Below are 18,585 nucleotides of genomic sequence, written 5' to 3'. Positions count from 1 at the left end.
AGAAACAACTACTTTTCCTAAAAACTGATGCGCGCGGAGAAACAACTACTTTTCCTAAAAGCATACCCATGCAATTTTGAACGGGTTTAAAACTAGTAGAGAATTATAAGGAGCAATTTAACATTCAAGGTTATTTAATCAAATTTAACTAAACTTTTTCAAGTTGAGCGCCAATATTAGAAAAATGAATGGTGTTTATAGTGGTTAAGTGATGAGGGGTTAGAATAGAAGTAGTATAAGTAACATTTCAGACACACAAATGAAATGCTTATTTTGCAAATCATAAATTTGCTTAATATGAAATCGTAGATTTTAATTAAGAGATAATTTGATACTGATGTACTTGCACCACCTAGAACCTACAGTCTACAGAGAATAGATTTCACCTTGTGTAGGAGCAAAGAACAATACATACATGAGATATCCGAAGATATAACAATTACAAACAAAAACAATAAGAGTTGACAATAATCTATCCAATCCAAAAACATAATGAATATGAAGTTCAAAGATCTCCAGCAGCTTGCTTTGTTGCTTGAGTTCTCTTCTCTACTCATTTTACACATTAAAATTACTACAAAGTTGAAATAACTTAATTACTCGAGCATGTCACTCTTGGGTGGCTTACCTTGTATACGGGGATTGCAGGCTATCTCGTATACTCGAGGGTTTACCAAATGCACGCCGAAGGTAGCAGCTGGGGGTTCCCTCATCACCCAAAAATATAAAACAAAAACACTACAAACTTTGAATCGCAGTGCTTAAGGTCATTATTTCAGCAACCAAATGTTTTCATGGTTGTAATAGTCTAAACATTCTCCCAAGAAAATCACCACCATAGATATATAAAACTATATTCTCCATTTCTTCTAGTCTAGTAGGTAGGCCAATACCCATCAAATTGATCAACACAGTTGTCAACATTCATAAACCTACTACTTGACCCACTACCATCTAGTGAACCATAACCATGCTCCAACCCACCCAACATAGAGGAACTCACATCTTGTGGGTTCAGAATTGGCCTCAAAGGTTGTCCTTGAGTCGCGCCTAGGTTCAAGTTTAGTCCGGAAATTGTAAACCCACTACCGACACCACCACCGCCGCTAATTGGGTAGTTTAGGTGTGGTTGTAAGGGTAGGGTTGAGCTTGTGGAGCCTCCATTTCTAAGGACACGAGATAGCTCAACTAATTCTAGGTTGTTCATCATGTAATTTCTTCCCATATTGGATGGAAATTGAGAAGGTGCTAATGGTATCATTGGCGATTGAAGTAAATGATTTGAACCCATTTCTAGATTGATTCCTCTTGATGATTGTGTTGTTGGGTATTTCTTGATTCCTGCACTTTTTTGAAATACTCGGCATACCACCCATTCATCCTGTGTATAACACCAATAGTTTAGAATTTTGCGAGTACAAATATCGCACAATTTTTTCCATTTTTTTTATCACGAAACTAATAATAACAGTTTATACAGTTTTGTTTTATAGTGAACTCGGGTCAAATCCTTCTCTAATAATTACATCAATAAAAGACACGATTTATAATTTATCAATTATATTTTATTTTAATTAGAAGATTATACTTTAGAATTTAGGAAAATATTATAATTTGTTGAAAAAGTTAAAATCTTAATGAAAAGTTAATAGTTTAATGGAATAAATATCATTATTAGTTTTCTTATTTAAGTGAATGTGCTTAATCTTATCTATATAAATACAACAACATTTCAAGCAATAGGATTATTAGTGAAATTAATAATAGAGTGGTGAAAGTAAAAACACTTGGTCTCTCTTAAGACGGGCATATCTATATTAAGATTAGCTAAAACGGGTCAAAACAATAATCCCTATTTGATTAGATAAGACATTTATTTTGCTAGTCCCCAGAAGCTCTGAAACAAGAATATATGAAGTAACAATAATAAAACCGGGAGGAGTGAAAATAGTTGTTTAACAAGGAATAGTACGGAAGTAGTAAATATGTTTAAAATCAAAGCAATTAAATTTCATATAAAATACATTTTTAATGCAAAATACATGTGGCCCGTGATAGAATTATGCGGATGGGATGAGACACCAAAACTAGTTAGTTATTAAAGAAATTGGATTTTAGGAAACCGTCCGTTTTGGAATTCACTGTATCTTAAGACTATCACGCAAAATCTGTAAATCCATTTCTTAATAAATCCATTGGTCTTCAAAAATGTATTTCTTGCTTAATTTGTTAATATGATTGAACCTCACATTCGTTTTCAAATAATTAGATTTATATTTTATCAAATTTCATGTGTCACTCAATAGTCAATTCTACTTTTGTTCGGTTTAACTTTATAGAAGAAGCTTGTAACTACTCTAAGATTAGCATTTCTTGTTGAAACTTAATATTAGCATTTGCACATTTGTACAATTGTACGACCATTTCAAGAAACAAGATAATACGTTATAGTTACTCTTTAACAATAGTAATAAGTTAAGGTCACATACTCACAGACTCACAGGTAAGAAATTTAACCATAACAGACTTGACCAGTGTTCTTAACGTGTACTACATACGACCCAAAACTAATGTTTGTTTCTATGTATACTCAAAATACTAAAACGTATTGCTACTTGCATTTCAATTATAGAAAATCGTTTTTTAGTCGGAAATTCCGCATGCTACCCTTAAATTTTGGCATGCTTTTTATTTTAAGTTTTTACATATGGTATCAAAGTGTTAATCTTTTTCTTTCCCAAAATATCCTTTGGCGAATTTCAGTCAGAATGTCGTAACTCTTGTGACTTGTGATGCTTTTTTTTGTTATCTAATACACTAAAACTTCATCAACTAATAATTAGATTATTAGATAAAATAAGAATTTAAGTATTAGATGATGAATTGTTAGTGTATTAGATAACAAAAAAAGGCGTCACAAGTTATAGGAGTAACATCGTTATGACGGAAGCTTGTCAAAGGGTATTCTGGAAAAGAAAAACGTAAACACAGACGTATCATATGTAGAAAATTAAAATGAGGGATATCATGTGTAATCTGTCAAAGTTCAAGGATACCATGCAAAATTTCCGTTTTTTTATTATTGGAATAGGAGGCATTAGACCAGCACAATACTCAATATTATATTTATTTTATCACAAATTATTGTTTAACAAAAGAATTTAAATGTAAAAATTAATACATATATATTGTTTATTTTAAAATTTAAACGAGACAAATAATATCAATATATATGACATAAGCTAAGCAAAATGCCTAGGTATTAGCAAAACGTTTCTCCCAGTACCCAAGTGAGGTGCTATATGGCGCGTTTTAGGAAAGACCAACTGATTAAGACGATTTAATAGGTTTAATCTTTGAAACACATTGCAAGTGTTTATATTTATATATAAATTCAATAAGAGTAAGAAAATTCGTAAAGTTATCTAATTTTTTTTCTAATTTAAAAACATTGCATATATATATAAGGAAAATGAAGTAAAATTGTAGATCACCTTGGCACTTCTATAAGCGGATCTAGAATGAACACGATATTCATGCATAACCCAATTAGTTTTCTCACCCCTTGGAGCTCTTCCTCTATAGAACACCAATGTCTTCTTCATTCCCACCAACTCCGTTGTCAAGCTGTTGTATATCTCCTTATCTTTCCCTGTTGTTTTCCAATATCCGGTATTTGTCGCTCGATTTGTTCGCACTCCTGTTGGATACTTCCTATCTCTTAAACTGAAGAAGTACCATTCTTTCTCTCCCATTTTCGCCTTCCCTACAAAATTCGCCATGAATCGGCCTTACTATTTGTATTAATGATTAAAGTTCTGTATGAGCTAGATGATGGGTCGCAATTGCGAGACTAACTTAAATTAATCCGCATGGGTTAAATGGGCTGGTCTCACGTGCAAGATCATGCCACACAAGTTATTTCTGAGCAGTTGTATAAGTAAATAATAACATCGATTTTTCTAACATGTGCCCTAAGAGCACATGATAACAAGCTAATTAGAGAAACATTTAGAAGATTTTATCATCAGATTTTGATGTACAAACTAATATTTGCCAGCTTTTTAATGTGTCTCCTAACCTAAGGACACATTTTAAAAAAACACGTAAATAAAAAAAGCAATATGGCAATTTTTCTAAAACAAAGTACATTATGTTCATAAGAATAATAATATGAGATTATTAAAACAATAACAATATATTTTTCATGCATCAAAGATTCCGATGTATGGCAAATAAGGGCAGAAACATACACAACTCAGGACCAAGTTGAAAACACATAGGTATGTCTCCTAATGGTTTGTACTGAAATCACTCGATAGTCGAAAATTGTATGAGTTTGACGTTACTACTGCATAGTATAAGAATCGCGGTACCTAGTCATTTATAGTGAGTCATTTTAATTTGATTTGTTCCGTAAGTAACCTACCATCGATCCTTTGGCTTTATTGAAAATGAAAATTAAAAGACCGTTCCTAGATGTGGTAAAAAACAAATTGTGGATATGACTACAAAAGACTGGGATTAAGAAACTCTACAAAAATACCTGGAAGATCCCATGGCTCGCATTTGTTGAGATCAACATCGGCAACAGCTCGACCAGTAAAGGTTGGATCGGAGATCTTGTTAACTAGGTAGTAAGTAATGAGCTCTTCATCAGTAGGATGAAATCTAAACCCTGGAGGCAAACTTTCTTCTTTTGGTTGCTGTTGTTCTCCACCTTCCATGATTGAGAACCTTAATTAGCTTATATTAACCCTTTTTCTTCCTTGTTGGAAACCTTCTCCAATCACTAAATAACGTCCCTGTTTAAACAAATCAAATGACAAGAAACTTAATTATACACGCATATAATTAAAGCTTAATTAGGTTTTCCAAACAAAAGAGTCAAAAGGTAGATGATGAAATCTCTACAGCTTATATATCTATATTATTTGCTTACCCTAGCTTCAAGGGATATACATACAAAAATTTTAGTTAATAACATATAGTACTCCTTCGTCCCAGTCATTTGTTTACCTTTGATGTTGGAACAAAGACCAACTAATAAAAAGGGGTCAATTATTGGATAACAAGTGGACAAAATTAACTTTGCAGAATCAAATTGTCAATCAAAGACATTAACAGTTGATGACTGAGACACCCCTAAATGGAATAGATAAACATATGACCGAAATAGAGGGATTGTAAAATAATTGGTTGATGGGAAATATTGCTTACACTTGCTAGAATTTAGAGTATTTTGCTAAGCAAACAATGAGCATCCGACAGACGAAAACTTTAAGGAGTTGGATAACAAGGAAAATATTAAGATTTTATGGAGTTAATTAAGTTATTATTAGTGTATTGGTGAGAAAATAAGTGTAGGAGACATAACTGTTATGGTCGAAGAAGCAAGCTAAGAGATGAATTAAGTAAATGGTGGTGGTGTATTATGTTAGTTAAGTGTGTATATATATGAATATTTTAAGATGTATGTGATTTTCAAGCCTTTTAGGGTTTTTGGGGGTATGATAGTGTACTAGTGTTCAGTATTTTTGAAGTTCACACCAACTATAGACCTTCATATTCAAGGTAACCAAGTGAAATTATTAATATATAGTATGTACTTCGTACATGGTGGTATATTATTGTAGCATGAGGTCGCTAAAGAAATACCGTTTTTTTTGTAGTTAGGGCTGGGTACTGGTCCAAAACCGGACCGGACCGGAACCAGAAACGGAATTGTAAAAAATCTCGGATCAGAACCGGATCGGATGATAAAAATTCTAGACTGGGACTGGACCTGAAAAATTTTGGTCCAAGACCGGACCGGTTGGACCGGAATTAATTTTATATTCCCACTTTTTCAAAATTCCGGTCCATAAAACCGGACCGGTTGGACAGGATTAAGTAGGCCATTTTTAATTAATATTTTAAGGAAAAATAAAATAAAAATAATTCTGGTCTTTTTGGTCCGAACTGGAAATTTCCGGTCCAAGACCGAACCGGAAACTGTAATCTTAAAAAATGGTGGACCGGGGACTAGTTTCGGTCCCGGTCCAGTAGATTCCGATCCGGACTAGTCCATTTTTCTGATGTGGAGCAGATGTTTCCCACCCGGCCACCCCTATTGGTAGTTACAGAAGATACAATTATATATTATCACAAATTAAAATTTAAGACGGGGACTATCCGTCACAAGTTTGCGACGACTGACGAGTCAAATATTATCCACATGGGAAGATAAAGACAAGTCCTTGTGATTTCCTAGACACATTAATTTCTGTCCTTATCTACCTAAGTGGGTGATATTTGACCCGTCCACGGAAGACTTACTGATATAATATATTGAGTGAGGCTTTCTAAATCCTTGTTACACTTGAAGGAGTTAATATGTCCATATGTAAGGGATATTGTATAATGATTAATTCTATGTGTTTACGATTTTCTGTTAGGAACAGCTTGTAATCTGAGTCCTAAATGAGTAAGGATTCGGGTAGTATTAATTGGTTTTACAGGTCACATACTATATGAATTTCGGGAAATATTATAATTAAAATGGATTAATTATAACAAAAAGAATAACAGATTATTCTATTAAACATTCCTTATCCTAGATAATCTAGGATTCTCCTTGAACTCCTATACAGAGATATAAGGGAGAGATGTTTTATGGTTAGTTTTTCTGAATAAGCAAAATCTTAAGAGAGTAAAGGGAAAGTTTTCCTTTATATTTGTACTAGCATACACAGTCATATTTTGCGGATACCGGTAGGGGCGCAATACTTGAGGCGTTATTGTGAGACGATCCCACAGATTATATTATTATTCAAGGAGCTGCTATTCTGGTTTATTATACTTATTATTAGCATCTTATTGGAATTCTTCCGCATCTAGGCAAGTTTGCTAATCACTCTTTTTGTTTAATCTTAATACTTAATTACTTGCATTAGATCTTGGGAATTCTGTAATTCAAATCTGTTGAAAATTGCTACAGGCAGTGGTATCAGAGCGAACATGTATTTTTAAGTATTAGATTAAAAGCTTACATTATATATAATTGTTGTATTTATGTGTTTGTTCTAGGGTTACAAGATTGGGGTTTTAAAATTTGATTAGTTCAATTGTGTGCAATTGTTGTATGTTGTTAATGTAATACCCGAGTAAATTTTCTATTTTCTATTATATTTAAGAAAATTCTTTGTTTGAAAGGGGAAAGAATTTTTATTTATTAGAGTCGAGAACGTACACAAATGAAAGGAATCCATCCTAGAGGGAGATATTGACTTAATAAAATTCGAAAGGCGTAGTAACCTAGTATAGGTAAGACCCTAGAATAAGAATAAAATAGTTCGGTTGAAATCCGACTCAATAATAACTTTACCCGTAGAATTTTTGCTAGATCTATCTCAAAGAAAATAACCCATAATGTAAAATATCTAAGATATTTTACAATATTTTACATAGTTTATTGAAATTCGTCACATGGTCTAAATACTTAAAAAAATGATAAAAAAAAATGGTTGTGGTGGTTTGGATATCCACGTGTGAACCTAGGTAATGACTATTGAAATTAAGAATTTTACTTGGCAATTGACATTACCACGTACAATCATAGGGACATGTAGCCTAGGACGTTAAACCGACATAGAAAACCTATAAATTGACGTTGTTGCATGCTCATTCGAAGGAACACACACAACAAAACCACCAACAAGCTAGATAGAGCATAAAGACTTGTATTCAGAGTAGTTAAACAATTGTAAGAGGTATATTTCCTACCCCTTCGTCTTAAGTTAATATAATGAGTAAGTATATTATCGTTATAATTACTCAACTGATATTTTAATGTACGTGAATTATTGTTTATGTGATAAAGTTATGTTATACTTGTATATTTTACATAATGTGGTTTACGTGAGATATGACCGTGGTACTGTTTGTGTTAATAATTGACGTTATAATGCTCACATGATAATGTTAATATTAAAATACCATTGCTAAGATGTACATTTGGCCAATGTATCATCCGGGACATTATTATTGGAAGGGACCGGACCACATTATTATTTTATCCCGTGTACATGGATGTGAGCTCTGAAGTGGGCTCGGCAGGGGGCTCGGCAATTGACTCCGCCCCGTTATATCCGGATTAAAAGAAAAAGAGAAAAAGAAAAAGAAAAAAAAGAGAAAAAGATGGTTATTCTGTGTACACGGAGGAGGGCATAGCCTAAGGGAGTCTCGGCTCCGTAATGTGGCCCTGTTCAATAATAATGACCCGAGTTATATTAATTTGAGTTGGAGGTTTTGGGAAATATACTCAACCTGTGGTTGGTTGACCCTTTATTTTATTAATCTTTTTCAGGTACAGGAAACAGGGAAGGGCATGAGTGAGGTTGGCGCAAGAAAATGGAATAAGAATAATGTATCATAATATTAAAATATAATCAATAAGACCTGCTACTAGTTATTCGGTTGTACTAAGAAATAATGTAAGCCTTGTATTTCTCTGTATTGGGAAATACGGCGATAACGCTCTGTAATTTCCGCTGCTATTAATAAAATATACCATTTTGTACTCCTGTTGTTTACGGGGCGTTACAAAAGTGGTATCAGAGCTTAGGCTAAAGAATGAAAAAAAAAATACTTAATAAATTATATGGATTCAAAAAAAAAACATAAATTGACCGAGAGATGGGTAGACGTCCTAGGTATAATGGGTAGCTTATAGGATTTTATCTTGTTTTTTTGCTTGTTAACTTATGTGATTACCTTATTTGACTTAATGATATTTTTTATGTGTCCTTTTAGTATTTATTGTTAGTGCACTATTTGATACGGTCTTTGCCGACATATCATTCTATATATGTGCACACTTTTAAGATCATAACTTGCATTATAATAAAAAAAAAAAAAAGTATAAAGAACTACTAGGTTCAGTCTTACTGTCATGTCACAAGGTTAGAGATATTAGAGGTTGCGTGAGAAACAGAGTATACTTCCATAAATGCCGGGTGAAATAGAGATACTATACTTTAGTCATTTAGACATGAAAAATACAATATTATAGAGGTATAATAAATTTATTTTAGTTCCCAATATTAATGGATATAGTCGAAAGTAGAGTGCACTAGATTCACTTAACGACAACAACGTACCAAATGTCGATGTTTTTCAATAGAAGAATGGTGAAGTATTATGTCCGAGCGATTTCGAGAAGATGATGGTTTTTGTAGTTTATGTGAACTAAGAAGGTGTGATATATGTAGAATATAGATAAACTAAGTTAAGTGGCTATCACGATTTTCGAAATCTTGACTGGTAAAACAAAAGAAAGGGGTTTGTCGTATTTGTTATGGAAGAAGAAGGTTGTGCCTAACTTTGTGGAGGAATGAGAGGCAGGCGTTAGGAGTATAGAAAGGAAGTGAATAATGCGATTTTTGGCAAGCTTACCGTTGGAGGCAATTAGGAAAATAGAGAAAAAAAAAATTGAGTAGGATGAATTCAATGTAAGTACATTTATGGAGTTCGAATCTTCGAGCAATTTATATAGTAAATACAAAGAGGAAGAATTTTAAAGTTTGGATCAGAATGTTGTGGTTTCAAGCCAATATATTGAAGATGGCAGAAAAAAAAATGGACGTTTGAAGATATAAAGTTTTAGGGGCTTGTAAATGTTAAGTGAATATTTATTTCAATTATGGAGAATGTTGGATTAATGTCTTTGAAGGACATTAGTGAGCATCACAAAGTCTTATTAGAGTTTTGAAGATATTGTGGGTTGAGGACCTGGATGATATTATTAAGGGATTTATGGCTAATATAGAGTTGTACTTAAGTTGTTTGGATTATGCTAATGAGATTGAAATTGGGTTACTTAGAGGTAAAAGAAAAGGATAAAAATATTTTCATGTTTTAATTTATATTTTGAGAATGGCTGTGATTTTGGGGATTGAAATTTGGAAGTTGTTGGTAGTAATTAGGTAATATGCTGGTGATGGTGAAATTTGGATTATAAAGTTTTGCTTCAAAGAAAATATTAGATTAGTCAATGCATTTTTTTTTATAAGATATTTGTGACTAAGATGATAAGATCATGATATCAGGTGATTACATTACTTCATGGATCTATAGATAGAATAATAGACATGATTGAAGGTATCTTGTGAGATTAGTGATGTAAGGCATTATTAATGTGGGTAATTAAGTAATTGTGAATTAGTGGAATATTGAGTATTAGAGTTATGATGTTTTAATTGGGGAACATTTGAATATTTCATGAAGCTCAAATTGAAAGAGCCCAGTTGAGTTGAGATGGTCATTTACTGTTTTGAAGTATCGATGTTGAAACAATATTAGCATAAGACAATATCATAATATTTTGTAGTTGAGATGTCAACTTGGGAATGGAGCCTAAGTGGTCCGAGAATCTCAGATCGTTTAAGAAGTCTGAGGCTCGATTTCTAATAAAAGCAAAAAAAAAAACCAAAAAAAAAGGTTACCCTATTTTTAACTTTTTAAACATGATTAACAAGTGTAGTTTATTTAACAAGTTGTTAGGGCGATAATAAAACCTCTAAGAATATACAAATCACTAGATTAGTAACATGATTAATAATATCAAAGAGAGGATTACAAACAATAGTTATTTATTTCATAAAATAAACTATAATTATTGCAAATACCGCTACTAATACACATATTAGTATCATTAGCAAGCTAATGAGTGTCTTCACTTCATTAAGAGACTTTGTAACGGAATTATAAAGCTCATCGGAGGAGATGTCGGGTGATTTATTGGATGAATTATCGGATGATTTATCCATAATTTAGAGAGATTTTTTGAGATTATGGATAAGAAGTAAATGAAGTGGGTGGATAAAATGGTTAATTTTTGTGGTTTTTATAGAAAAAAAAAATATATTTGAAAAAAAAAAAAGGCTTCGGTGGGTACTGTACTACTGTAGCGTCAGTGAACAGTAAGTGTCGGTGGAACCGTAAATAAGTAGACAGTCCATTTATACAGTCAATAAAATAATTTATATAGAGTGATAATGTATAAAGGAAAAGGGAGAGGAAATTGGTTTGAACATAATATTCAGCGCTCCTATTCCTAGGCATAGAAGCTAAGCTATACAGTGACGCTTCTACACACAAGTACGTTGTGTCTTGGACAAATTAGAAAATGCTATTGGATTTTCATCTAGATAAAAGAGAAAGAAAGGTTTGCATGAGATGAGGTAAAATAGTCTAATTTTCTCATGGTTTGTAATATAGGAATTCAATACCCCATTCGTAGGACGTATTTGGTAGTAGAGGCACTTAGTGGTAACTGTTTTGTAGTTTACCTACCCCTAGTTAGAAAATTTGGGATTCAATATAATGATAAATAAAATTAGATTTAGTTAACTAGTATTGCATATTTTGAAGATTTAAAAAGATATGAGAATAGAAAAAAAAATTGCATGTTTGATTTATTACGATGACGGATATTATGATTGTGAGAGCAATAAGAGTACCTAGTAGTGAAAATTTTGAAAGAAGGAGAAAATAATACACATGTACCCTATATTAGTACACTTTTTGGGGGAGTTAGATGTATACAAACATTTAACATATGTGATGAGGTCATAGGAAAGTACAAGAAGCTAGAATTCATTGCGAAATGTCTAACCGGTCAGCATGTGAAAATGAGCATTAAAGGCCAGGAGGAAGTTTACCGCCTTTGGACATTCCATCATGGAAATGGGAATCGATAAGAGTGAACTTTTTGACAATATTGCCTTTGACGCTAAAAGGAATGAATGAGATATGAGTGATTTAGACCGACTAACCAAGAAGACACGCTTTTTTAGCAATCAAAACCACGTGGAACTCGGAACAGTTGACAAAGAAATATATAAAAGAAATTGTTGGATTACACTGAGTTCCCAAAACCATTGTGTCAGATCGTGACACAAACTTTTTAGCAAAATTTTGGAAAAGTTTTCAAAATGCCCTAGGAACTCATTTGAACTTTAGCACTCTTTTCACCCACAAACCGATGGACAAACAGAGTTTTTGAGACCCAATTTGATTAGTTAAGTATTGATGATACCTTAAGTCAAATTAATCTCATTGTTTATTTAATTGTGTGCCTCTTAAGTTTTAATCTTATAGCTCAAGAGCTCTAATTGTCAAAGAAGATTGCACAAGGATGATCAAAGCTGAAGAATGTCATAGATTGAGTCATGGTGTTATAAGAGATCATTAAATTTGGTCTATTGTCTAAGTAAAAAAAAAAAGTGTAGTCCAATGTGACTTAATAAGACTCGTCTTTGAAAGAAACAATTCGAAAATATTTTAACTCTTGAAAATGGCTTTCCAAACTTTCAACAAACCTTATACACTTCATGAAAAAAAAACTGGTTTGCTCATTTAAATAAAGAAGGAAGCTTTTGATTTCTTTGGAAAAGAGTTTGCTTGCACAAAAAGACAGTTATACAAAAATGGGTTGTTTACTTTTACATATTTGGCAATGTTTATGGTTCCCATGGATACAACCAAATAAGCTCTTTCCGGATAAAAAAAAAACTTAAACCATATTTGTTACTGTGTAAGCAACAAGATTACTTGAAGATGTAACCTATATTAGTTAGGAGTATGTGTTCTGAAATTCCAGGAGTCTTGAGAACAACATTTGCCCTTGATCGAGTTTCATATAATAGTTATCAAGCTAGTATTGAAATGACTCATTTTGAGGCTTTGTATGGGAGAAACTGTAGATATCCAAAATGTTGGAGTAATATTAATGAATCAAGGGTCATTGCACCATATTTGATTCAATAACCCATGGATAAAGTGAAAACTATGCCATAAAAAATGAGAGTTGCTCAAATTTGTCAAAGGAGTTATGCTGACCTTAAAACACGACAAGTGGAATTTCATGTAGGTGATTCAAATTTCCTAAGGTATCACCAACGAAAGGGGTTATTAGATTCGAAAAACAGAGAAAATTGAGCCCAAGATATATAGGACAATTTGAGATAGTGGAGCGAATTCGAAATATTGCCTATAGACTATCCCTTCCAATAGGATTTTCTAGAATCCATGATGTTTTCACGTGTACTTGTACTCTTAATAAAGTATATTCCCTACCTTAGTCACATCATTAACGTACCCCCAGTGCGAGTTAAAGAGGACCTAATTTAAGAAGAGAAACTGATTCAAATTTTAGACTATAAAGAGAAGGCTCTACATTATAAAGTTATTCCACTTGTAACGACTTGGGAAACAGAACAGGAAATACGGAGTTGATATCCTTATTTGTTCCAATAAGGCAATAATTCAAGTTTCGAGGACGAACCTTATTTTAAGGTGGGTAGAATGTAATACTCGAGTAAATTTTCTATTTTCTATTATATTTAAGAAAATTCTTTGTTTGAAAGGGGAAAGAATTTTTATTTATTAGAGTCGAGAACGTACACAAATGAAAGGAATCCATCCTAGAGGGAGATATTGACTTAATAAAATTCCAAAGGCGTAGTAACCTAGTATAGGTAAGACCCTAGAATAAGAATAAAATAGTTCGGTTGAAATCCTACTCAATAATAACTTTACCCGTAGAATTTTTGCTAGACCTATCTCAAAGAAAGTAACCCATAATGTAAAATATCTAAGATATTTTACAATATTTTACATAGTTTATTGAAATTCGTCACATGGTCTAAATATTTAAAAAAATGATAAAAAAAAATGGTTGTGGTGGTTTGGATATCCACGTGTGAACCAAGGTAATGACTATTGACATCAAGAATTTTACTTGGTAATTGACATTACCACGTACAATCATAGGGACATGTAGCCTAGGACGTTAAACCGACATAGAAAACCTATAAATTGACGTTGTTGCATGCTCATTCGAAGGAACACACACAACAAAACCACCAACAAGCTAGATAGAGCATAAAGACTTGTATTCAGAGTAGTTAAACAATTGTAAGAGGTATATTTCCTACCCCTTCGTCTTAAGTTAATATAATGAGTAAGTATATTATCGTTATAATTACTCAACTGATATTTTAATGTACGTGAATTATTGTTTATGTGATAAAGTTATGTTATACTTGTATATTTTACATAATGTGGTTTACGTGAGATATGACCGTGGTACTGTTTGTGTTAATAATTGACGTTATAATGCTCACATGATAATGTTAATATTAAAATATCATTGCTAAGATGTACATTTGGCCAATGTATCATCCGGGACATTATTATTGGAAAGGACCGGACCACATTATTATTTTATCCCGTGTACATGGATGTGAGCTCTGAAGTGGGCTCGGCAGGGGGCTCGGCAATTGACTCCGCCCCGTTATATCCGGATTAAAAGAAAAAGAGAAAAAGAAAAAGAAAAAAAAAGAGAAAAAGATGGTTATTCTGTGTACACGGAGGAGGGCATAGACTAAGGGAGTCTCGGCTCCGTAATGTGGCCCTGTTCAATAATAATGACCCGAGTTATATTAATTTGAGTTGGAGTTTTTGGGAAATATACTCAACCTGTGGTTGGTTGACCCTTTATTTTATTAATCTTTTTCAGGTACTGGAAACAGGGAAGGGCATGAGTGAGGTTGGCGCAAGAAAATGGAATAAGAATAATGTATCATAATATTAAAATATAATCAATAAGACCTGCTACTAGTTATTCGGTTGTACTACGAAATAATGTAAGCCTTGTATTTCTCTGTATTGGGAAATACGGCGATAACGCTCTGTAATTTCCGCTGCTATTAATAAAATATACCATTTTGTATTCCTGGTGTTTACGGGGCTTTACAGTTAAATATTATATTTAGGGTTGTATCATATTGGATGTTGTATTGTATTGTAGTATTTGATATTATGATGTATTCTTTTAGTTCGATTAAAGGAACTCTAATTTAATTGATTTTAACAAAAGCCCCTAATAATTAAAGAGGTTACCCTGAAACGAGGAAGGGGATTATCAATGCTCTCTACAATGCTTACATCTATTACATCTGGAGACAACGAAATTTGTGTAAGCACGAAATGATTCTGATGGGGCATATTCTGCACCCGCTGACCAAGTCAACATATTGACCAAGGTCAAAGACATCCACAACAATTCGACATATCAGACAGCCTAGCCGATGCAGCCCATCGGCCTGTCTCTTGGGTCTCCGCCGGGCAACCAGCCAGCCGGGGCACATATCCGCGTACTCATATCCAAGGCCCCTCGGCCGGCCTGCCATAGGTCCATCGGCCGAGGGTAGAACGGTCTTTCCGCCTGTTAGCCACTTGGCCACTTGGCCACTACGTGACAAAAGGCGAAAGTCTATAAATACTCCTCAACCCTCATTGAGGAAAGGATCCACAATTTAACCTAAGAATCACTATTCATCTGGTAATATCTTCCTTATCTCTCTACAATACGCACTTTGCTAAGTAACAACAACTTACCTCTCTAAGTTACTGACTTGAGCGTCGGAGTGAGTTCGCTCGGCCCAAAGCCGAGCCCTCAGTTTGTTCATCGTTTCAGGAGACCGCAAGGAGGATTCAACTAGGGACGTCATTCTACAAGAACGGGTGGTGACAAATAACTGCTCTGGAATTACACCCGGAACAATTGGCGCCGTCTGTGGGAAAAAGATACTAGAAGCTAGTCATATTCATTCCCCAAAAAAAAAAAAAAAAAACAAAAAAAACAAAACTAAACCCTCCCAAAAAGCTAAGAAGATGTCGAAACAACCAGAGAAGGTGTTGGTGGAAAACAAATTCTACCAAGACGACACATTCCACAACTCAGAAATCGGGCAGTCCCCCACCGGCCGTATCACTGATACGACGAACGGGACGCCCAAGGAACAAGATATGCCGCTGCCCGCCAACCAAGTCACCGTCCTGGGACATGTGGTTGATGCAGCAAAGCTGAAGCTACTCCTGGACATAATTGCTAGTACGCCGGCTCACACTGTCACACCGACAAGAGCGGCGGAACCTGTCCAGGAGCCCAGGGCCCAAAATGTGACTCCAAGAAACTTGAATGGAGCACTGGAAGAAGTCGGCCCTGTCAAGACGCCAGGGGAGCCCAGAGCGCTAGTGGTAGACCTTAGTCCTTCCCGCACTCGAGGGAGGACAACGTCGCCGCAGCGCCGACGAGGCACCCCCCAGAGGAGTGAAAGAAGTCCGACTCGCCAGAGTCGGAGAAGAAGCCCGACTCACCAGAGTCGGAGAAGAAGCCCTTCCCACCACGGGGAGAGGAGCCGGACTAGGGATGTGAGGAGCCGATCGCCGCGTGTCGTTCGGCACGTGGTCGACAGCCCCTCGCGCCACGTCCTAGATACCCCGGTGCCGACTAAGCTGAAGTTGCCACCTATAGCATACAAAGGAGAAGGCGACCCAACTGACCACGTCGAGGCTTACGAGTCCCACATGTCAGTATGGGAGTAACCCGATGAAGTTTGGTGCCGAATCTTCCCAACGACACTGCATGGGATGGCACAAAGTTGGTACAAGGGGCTACCCGACGGGTCGGTATACTGTTACGCCGACCTGAAGGACACGTTCCTAGCCCAGTATTCCTGCAACAAGAGGAGGGCCGTGGAGACCTCGGACCTCCTGACTATCAGACAGGAAGGAGGCGAATCTCTCCGAAGTTATGTGAAGAGGTTCGACGCCAAGGTTCAGCAGATTCGTGAGCTGAACAGCGAACTGGCAGCCTTCGCGCTGATGAAAGGTCTCCCGAGAGGAGGCCTAAAGAATGAGCTCATCAAGTGCGGCGGCCAAAGATTAGACTCCGCCAGGAAAATAGCCGATCAAGCCATTAAGGTGGAGGACTACCACAAAACCTGGGCAGGCCCCAGCGAGGCCGAGCATTCAGAAAGAAAAAGCCGCCGGGAGGACAACCCGGATGAAAGACGCCGTGATGGTAATAGGTCACGGTCCGACAGGTCCACCAGGAAGCAGAACTCGGCGGACGCCGGGTGGAGTTCGGGAACGAACCGCCAGAAGCGGTACAATGATCACACCCCACTGGCCGTGTCTGCCGCTGAGGTTTTCGCCCTGAGCAAGAACGAGGGTCAGAAGTGGGAGAGGCCACCGGTGCCGAGGAGTGACGGTGACACGAGCCGATCGTGAGTACCACGGCCACACCGGTCACCTTACGGACAACTGCCGGCATCTGAAAAATGCCATTGAAGAGCTGATCCGGAAGGGGAGCCTCGGCAAGTATGTCGCCAAAGGTCAAAAGACTGATGTCGGCGGTTCGGATAAGAAGTCCGTCTTCGAACGGATAAGAGTAATCCATGTTGTCATCGGGGGCAACGAGAATGGTGGGTCCGCTCATGGGCACAAACGACACCTGACCGAGCTGTATCAGGCCATCAACTTTGTGCCCAACACAGCGACTCCCGCTTCCAGCATCCCCGATATAACCATTAGGAAGAGGGACTACGAAGGAGTCATCGCCCCTCACAGCGACCCGCTCATAGTCCACTTGGATATAGCCCACCACCTGGTGAAGAGGTGCCTGGTCGACACAGGCGCCTACACAAACATCATGTACAGCGAATGCTTTCTCAACCTCGGTCTGAAGGTTGAAGACTTGAGCCCCTGCACCAACCCGTTGTACAGCTTTTCTGGGGCCGGCCTGGTACCCCTAGGGTCAATTAGGCTGCCGGTGAGGTTCGGCGAGGGAAGTGCGGCCAAGAACGTTATGTCCGAGTTCGTGGTCATTGACGGCTCGTCCGCCTACAACGTTCTCATAGGCCGAGGGACCCTGAGCGAGGCCGATGCAGTAATGTCCGTCCGAGCTCTGACATTGATGTACGTCTCGAACCAGGGGGAAGCGCATAAGCTCGTTTCAAAGAACAAAAAGGACGAAGTGGTCAATGTCCAAGTGTCCGCCAAAGGGTGCAACATGCAATCCTTCAAAGTGGCGAAGAAGTCAGAAAGGGGGAAGAGCCCGTCCTTGCAACAGGAGGGCGAGCGCATGGATACCACCGTCGGCATGGTCGAAGGAGCGGAGACCGAAGAGGTAGAGATTGACCCAGGCCGCACCGTAACTATCGGTGTCAACCTGGAGCCAAAATTCAGAGCCGCACTCCTAGATATGCTGAGAAAGAACAAAGACGTCTTCGCCTACTCAGCGGCCGAGATGCCAGGCGTGAGCCGGGAGGTAATTGTTCACAAGCTGAACGTACTCCCCACCGCTCGCCCTGTCAAGCAAAGGATGAGGAACTCCTCAGCCGAGAAGGATGAGGCCATCAAAGCCGAGGTATATAAATTGCTGGCGGCAGGTTTCATCATGCCTTGTACCTATCCTGAGTGGTTAGCTAATGTTGTAATGGTGAGGAAATCATCGGGGGCATGGAGGATGTGCGTAGATTTTACCAATCTTAATAAAGCATGCCCCAAAGATTGATATCCCTTGCCTCGAATAGATAGTTTAATCGACGCGACGGCAGGCTACACTATCGAGCCTCGCCGGACGCCTTCTCGGGTATCATCGGTGTTCATGGTCGAGGAAGACATGCCCAAATGCGCATTCATCACTGCTAACGGCACATACATGTACAAAATGATGCCGTTTGGTTTAAAGAA

At 36.8% G+C, this 18,585-nt stretch overlaps 1 protein-coding gene across 1 annotated transcript; it reads right to left on the bottom strand.

The window, feature by feature from the left end:
* Positions 1 to 579: 579 nt before the first annotated feature.
* Positions 580 to 4,799, bottom strand: LOC141615169 (protein CUP-SHAPED COTYLEDON 2). The gene is made up of 3 exons (XM_074433663.1): positions 4,547 to 4,799; positions 3,495 to 3,766; positions 580 to 1,381 (listed from the first exon to the last, which is right to left on the bottom strand). Exons 1-3 carry the CDS (start codon positions 4,725 to 4,727, stop codon positions 875 to 877), a joined length of 960 nt encoding a protein of 319 aa, XP_074289764.1. The 5' UTR covers positions 4,728 to 4,799; the 3' UTR covers positions 580 to 874.
* Positions 4,800 to 18,585: the final 13,786 nt, after the last annotated feature.

Source organism: Silene latifolia, chromosome 11, assembly GCF_048544455.1.
Source record: "Silene latifolia isolate original U9 population chromosome 11, ASM4854445v1, whole genome shotgun sequence".
Lineage (NCBI taxonomy): Eukaryota > Viridiplantae > Streptophyta > Magnoliopsida > Caryophyllales > Caryophyllaceae > Silene > Silene latifolia.
Note: the sequence above shows the minus strand (reverse complement) of the source record. Positions and strands in the feature narration are given on the sequence as shown.